The sequence below is a fragment of the Micropterus salmoides genome, unplaced genomic scaffold (assembly GCF_014851395.1).
Source record: "Micropterus salmoides isolate LMB-PRFRI ecotype aquatic unplaced genomic scaffold, ASM1485139v1 Ms_hic_scaffold_16, whole genome shotgun sequence".
Taxonomy (NCBI): Eukaryota; Metazoa; Chordata; class Actinopteri; order Centrarchiformes; family Centrarchidae; genus Micropterus; species Micropterus salmoides.
The window spans coordinates 33,072,711-33,078,710 of NW_024040707.1; the positions used below are offsets into that span (position 1 = coordinate 33,072,711).

The 6,000-nt window shown below is 45.8% G+C and overlaps 1 protein-coding gene across 1 annotated transcript; it reads right to left on the bottom strand.

Moving 5' to 3' along the window:
- Positions 1–856: 856 nt before the first annotated feature.
- Positions 857–2,354, bottom strand: nppal (natriuretic peptide A-like). Its single transcript, XM_038721644.1, has 3 exons — positions 2,064–2,354; positions 1,620–1,933; positions 857–1,134 (listed from the first exon to the last, which is right to left on the bottom strand). Exons 1-2 carry the CDS (start codon positions 2,226–2,228, stop codon positions 1,622–1,624), a joined length of 477 nt encoding a protein of 158 aa, XP_038577572.1. The 5' UTR covers positions 2,229–2,354; the 3' UTR covers positions 857–1,134; positions 1,620–1,621.
- Positions 2,355–6,000: the final 3,646 nt, after the last annotated feature.

Below are 6,000 nucleotides of genomic sequence, written 5' to 3' on the forward strand. Positions count from 1 at the left end.
TTCAAATACCGTTAAGGGGTCCAGATATGGGGACAAATTGCTGCAACACAAATCTGTTTCCATCTTTTGGATTTTTCTCTAATCTTTGCTTTTAACTGAGAAACATCAGATCATCTGAACTCATTATTCAAATTAAACTATGTGAGAAGTTCAGAGGGGGAATGTCTGTTCGGCAGAGAGAACCACTCAAAGAGACATCTGAAACAGGACCACAGCTACACCCTGGCTTCTTTTCTCAGAAGCCAAAAGGTTGAAACCACAGGTTTAATCTGACAGCGTATTTTACAAGCTATCCTGTGTTTGTTGCATGTGACATCTAGTATCCTAATTTACCAGTACAGCTGTCAGATAACTGTAGTAACACGTCCAATATTTCCTGAAATGTAGTCATTGTTATTACATATTATTATCTTTATTGATGTTTGTATTATGACATTCAATATTTATTATTTCTGTCCTGCATTGCACTAGTTGTGTTCTCTTTCCTCCTGCTCTGTCTCCCATCATGTGGACCTAAAAGGAGCTTTACGCACACATTTTGCGCGCCTAAACTTGGACACGTGGTGCAATCAGTCAATCCAAGATAGAGTCACGTGTGTGTTGGATCCCGTTTCCTGTTGACCCAGATCCTTCTCATCTGTCCAACATGAGCTCTGTATTTATATAGCCCCTTATTGTAAACAGACATCTTCATGTTTGTTTTAAGGTTCGTTATGTTCAGCCGAGGGAGGCAGCGCGTCTCTGCAGTGGGTTCCTTTCATAACCCCGGGACAGCATATTATTTTTACTTTTCAGTTTAAGCCAAAACGCGGAAGAAGCTGCTGTCGCTTCAGAAGAATTCAAGCACAGACTCAGCTGTTATGCAAAATAATTATTTTACTACAATACAATCAATCACAACTCTATGTCACCCAACAGGGAGATAATAAATAATAAATACATGTACAATAATTTATTGTTGAACAGCTCACATATGAAAAAGCAAAGTTCTGGATGATTCCCGGACAGCAGAGAGAGAAGTACCCGCCCTTTAAAGTGTCAAAGCGCAATGACCAGAAGCTCCGGTGTGGGTTCCGGTAACACCGAAGTGTAGAAGCCCGAAGTCAGTCCGGAGTCACCCCGGTGTCATCCCGCCTGCGGACACAGCAAACACACATTAATACACCGGGTTCAGAGTAATGAGCCTCTGGAGCTCCAGCTGCTCCTCATGTTCGGTGAATTTCATGTTATCGGTTTTAATCTATATTAAACAGTGAGCACGTGTTTTAGTAAGCAGGTTATATGTTAAATATAGACACCATGTTTCTGCTTTGGCCATGTGCATCATGTTTCCCTGTGGATGCAGTTAAAGAAGATAATAAATGTGATCTAACACTGTCTTAAAATGAACTAATAATCCCAGGCTGCATATTGAAATAACTGTGTAATCTGTTTTAAAATCCTCATCTTCTGACTGCAGTTTCTTTTCATGGTGCTTGTGTTTTTCTTGCGCGTGGAAACAAACTGAATCTGCTTCTTAATGAAACATGGAGGAACTCTTATTTCTCTGCTGCCATTATTAAAACATAATCCCATCTGTCCCCGGTCCCCCTGGCTGTCCCCAGTCCCCTGGCTCCTACCTTCAGCACCCCAGTCCGCTGAAAGAGCCGATCCTCTCTAACCGGACCCCGAAGCAGCTCCTCAGCCCGCCCTTCTTGTACCGGCTCCACGAGCGCTTGGAAGTCCTCATGAGGTCTTTGAAGAGACGCGCCAGGGCGTTTTCTTTGGCCGCCAGGACCGAGTTGCTAGGGTCTGAGGAGTCCCAGTGCCGCTCCTCCTCCGCGCCTCCGAACACCGCCTTGTCCGTGCTCCCGTCCCTCCCCTGCGCCTCCGTCTCCTCCGAGGAGTAAAAGGGCGCAGCGGCGAGTTCCTCTTCTAAAAGTTGCTTCAGACTCTGCGGAGAAAAACACAGAAGCTTTAAATTCACAGTGGCAGTGAGGCAGAGACAAGCAGACCTCCTCCATCATGTCTTTATAAACCCTGCTCCTCCTCATCACTGCGTCCCGGCTGAAAGGTAAACTCACCTGGAGGTCAGAGACGGGTTTGGCTTCCGCCAGGTGAAGCAGTAAAAGCAGAGACAGGCAGCAAACGGAGATGGAATTTGGGTTCATTTTCTTCTGCGGTTCTGTTTCAGTCCCTGCTCCCGTTGCTCGCGCTCGTCCGGTTCTGTGTCGGTGCCCAGGTGCCATCTTTATACCCGACCTGATTCCGTCACGAGGCCTGGGAAAATTAACGATGTGTGACTAATGCTGCTACACGTGGGAGTGCAGGCCAACCTGCCGGCTGGAGTGTTTCAGGTTAAACGCTGCTTCTGTATGGAAGAACTTTTAATTGGAAACGCCCCCCACCCACCCCACCCCAACTCCTGTACATCCTAATATTTTCTTTAGTGACTTTATCTCCCGCTGTTCATAATAAAAATGAATTCTGAAGCTGCCGAATCTCTGCTCATAAATCCATGTGTAGTTTATAGTCAATGAGATCCTCTTACACCAGACTCAGTGTTAATATTGGACGATTCTGCAAAGCACCAGATTGTGTTCAATGACAGTGTGTTGAAAAAGATGTATTTATGTTTCTATCATTGCTTGGATTGTTTTGCTTCTAATACCTTTTATTTCTGGTTTAACTCACCCATGTTTTCTCTTTTTTTGCTGCTTGGAACCTTTTATTTACTTTTTATCTACTTTACTTCTCTACTGTTTGCAAATTTATTTGATTTATGAGCGTTTGTTCAGTTTCAGTTTTTAGTGAATGTTGTTATTATTGATACCCTTATTAATCAAGTCATTTATTGTTTTTATGTGTGGATTGGCAGGGGTATGTTTTATTGTGTGCAGCACTTTGTGTTACATCTGTTTGTATGAAAAGTGTTATATAAATAAAGTCTGACTGATTGAAGTGCTAACTATATGTCTGGCATGAATGTTAAGACAGGACATTAATCGTGCACTAAGGGTACTGGTATCATGTCGAAAGATACTGGACTGTATCAAGCACAGAAAAAGCTTCTTGTGATAGAGAAGAAAAAGTGTCAAAGTAATTTGAATACTGATTTTAAATGTGTTATCATGTTAGCTTGAGCAGCTTTCCCTCAGTACTCTGTGCTGAACGCACTTTATATACTCCCTGCTGAGTGTAAACTGGAGCTGCTCACAGATAATCTGAAGGGGCTGACGTGTAGAGGAGGACATTAGGATTAATTTGAAGTTTGTCTGATTGGTGTGTTGGTGTGTGTGTGTGTGTGTGTGTGTGTGTGTGTGTGTGTGTGTGTGTGTGCTTGTTTATACTCATGTTCCCCCCTAACTCTCATCAGCCCCCACTGACTGCCCACCATCAGACAGGTACCAGAGGTAGATGATGAGCGATTAGCCTGGACCCTGTGAAGCTGAGCGACTCTGTGGAGGTGGACGGCGGCTAATTGACATTTCAGCAGCTTCTCAACTGGAGGGCGGTCACACCAGCTGCCACAGAGCAGCCGCCAGCACGCCACAAGATTCATTTGAGCACTCCTACTGCAATATGTAGCTTCCATCACACAGAGTCAGATGTGATGCTGTCAGACAGATGTGATGCTGTCAGACAGATGTGATGCTGTCAGTCAGATGTGATGCTGTCAGACAGATGTGATGCTGTCAGTCAGATGTGATGCTGTCAGACAGATGTGTTGCTGTCAGACAGATGTGATGCTGTCAGACAGATGTGTTGCTGTCAGACAGATGTGTTGCTGTCAGACAGATGTGATGCTGTCAGGCAGATGTGATGCTGTCAGTCAGATGTGTTGCTGTCAGACAGATGTGATGCTGTCAGGCAGATGTGTTGCTGTCAGACAGATGTGATGCTGTCAGGTAGATGTGATGCTGTCAGTCAGATGTGTTGCTGTCAGACAGATGTGATGCTGTCAGTCAGATGTGATGCTGTCAGACAGATGTGATGCTGTCAGACAGATGTGATTCTGTCAGTCAGATGTGATGCTGTCAGACAGATGTGTTGCTGTCAGACAGATGTGATGCTGTCAGACAGATGTGTTGCTGTCAGACAGATGTGTTGCTGTCAGACAGATGTGATGCTGTCAGGCAGATGTGATGCTGTCAGTCAGATGTGTTGCTGTCAGACAGATGTGATGCTGTCAGGCAGATGTGTTGCTGTCAGACAGATGTGATGCTGTCAGGTAGATGTGATGCTGTCAGTCAGATGTGTTGCTGTCAGACAGATGTGATGCTGTCAGTCAGATGTGATGTTGTCAGACAGGTGTGATGCTGTCAGACAGATGTGATGCTGTCAGGCAGATGTGATGCTGTCAGACAGATGTGATGCTGTCAGTCAGATGTGATGCTGTCAGACAGATGTGATGCTGTCAGGCAGATGTGATGCTGTCAGTCAGATGTGTTGCTGTCAGTCAGATGTGATGCTGTCAGACAGATGTGATGCTGTCAGGCAGATGTGATGCTGTCAGTCAGATGTGTTGCTGTCAGACAGATGTGATGCTGTCAGACAGATGTGATGCTGTCAGGCAGATGTGTTGCTGTCAGACAGATGTGATGCTGTCAGTCAGATGTGTTGCTGTCAGACAGATGTGTTGCTGTCAGACAGATGTGATGCTGTCAGTCAGATGTGATGCTGTCAGTCAGATGTGTTGCTGTCAGACAGATGTGATGCTGTCAGTCAGATGTGATGCTGTCAGACAGATGTGATGCTGTCAGACAGATGTGATGCTGTCAGTCAGATGTGATGCTGTCAGACAGATGTGTTGCTGTCAGACAGATGTGATGCTGTCAGTCAGATGTGTTGCTGTCAGACAGATGTGATGCTGTCAGACAGATGTGATGCTGTCAGGCAGATGTGATGCTGTCAGACAGATGTGATGCTGTCAGACAGATGTGATGCTGTCAGACAGATGTGTTGCTGTCAGACAGATGTGTTGCTGTCAGACAGATGTGATGCTGTCAGGCAGATGTGATGCTGTCAGTCAGATGTGTTGCTGTCAGACAGATGTGATGCTGTCAGGCAGATGTGTTGCTGTCAGACAGATGTGATGCTGTCAGGTAGATGTGATGCTGTCAGTCAGATGTGTTGCTGTCAGACAGATGTGATGCTGTCAGTCAGATGTGATGTTGTCAGACAGGTGTGATGCTGTCAGACAGATGTGATGCTGTCAGGCAGATGTGATGCTGTCAGACAGATGTGATGCTGTCAGTCAGATGTGATGCTGTCAGACAGATGTGATGCTGTCAGGCAGATGTGATGCTGTCAGTCAGATGTGTTGCTGTCAGTCAGATGTGATGCTGTCAGACAGATGTGATGCTGTCAGGCAGATGTGATGCTGTCAGTCAGATGTGTTGCTGTCAGACAGATGTGATGCTGTCAGACAGATGTGATGCTGTCAGGCAGATGTGTTGCTGTCAGACAGATGTGATGCTGTCAGTCAGATGTGTTGCTGTCAGACAGATGTGTTGCTGTCAGACAGATGTGATGCTGTCAGTCAGATGTGATGCTGTCAGTCAGATGTGTTGCTGTCAGACAGATGTGATGCTGTCAGTCAGATGTGATGCTGTCAGACAGATGTGATGCTGTCAGACAGATGTGATGCTGTCAGTCAGATGTGATGCTGTCAGACAGATGTGTTGCTGTCAGACAGATGTGATGCTGTCAGTCAGATGTGTTGCTGTCAGACAGATGTGTTGCTGTCAGACAGATGTGATGCTGTCAGGCAGATGTGATGCTGTCAGACAGATGTGATGCTGTCAGGCAGATGTGATGCTGTCAGGCAGATGTGTTGCTGTCAGACAGATGTGATGCTGTCAGACAGATGTGTTGCTGTCAGACAGATGTGATGCTGTCAGACAGGTGTGATGCTGTCAGGTAGATGTGATGCTGTCAGTCAGATGTGTTGCTGTCAGACAGATGTGATGCTGTCAGTCAGATGTGATGTTGTCAGACAGGTGTGATGCTGTCAGTCAG

What these genes read in the sequence shown, in the direction of transcription:
- nppal (XM_038721644.1), bottom strand. Translation starts at nt 2,228, where the DNA reads ATGGCACCTGGGCACCGACACAGAACCGGACGAGCGCGAGCAACGGGA. An exon ending in AACCCGTCTCTGACCTCCAG is followed by an intron (nt 1,934 to 2,063) that starts GTGAGTTTACCT and finishes TTTTCTCCGCAG; the next exon opens with AGTCTGAAGCAACTTTTAGA.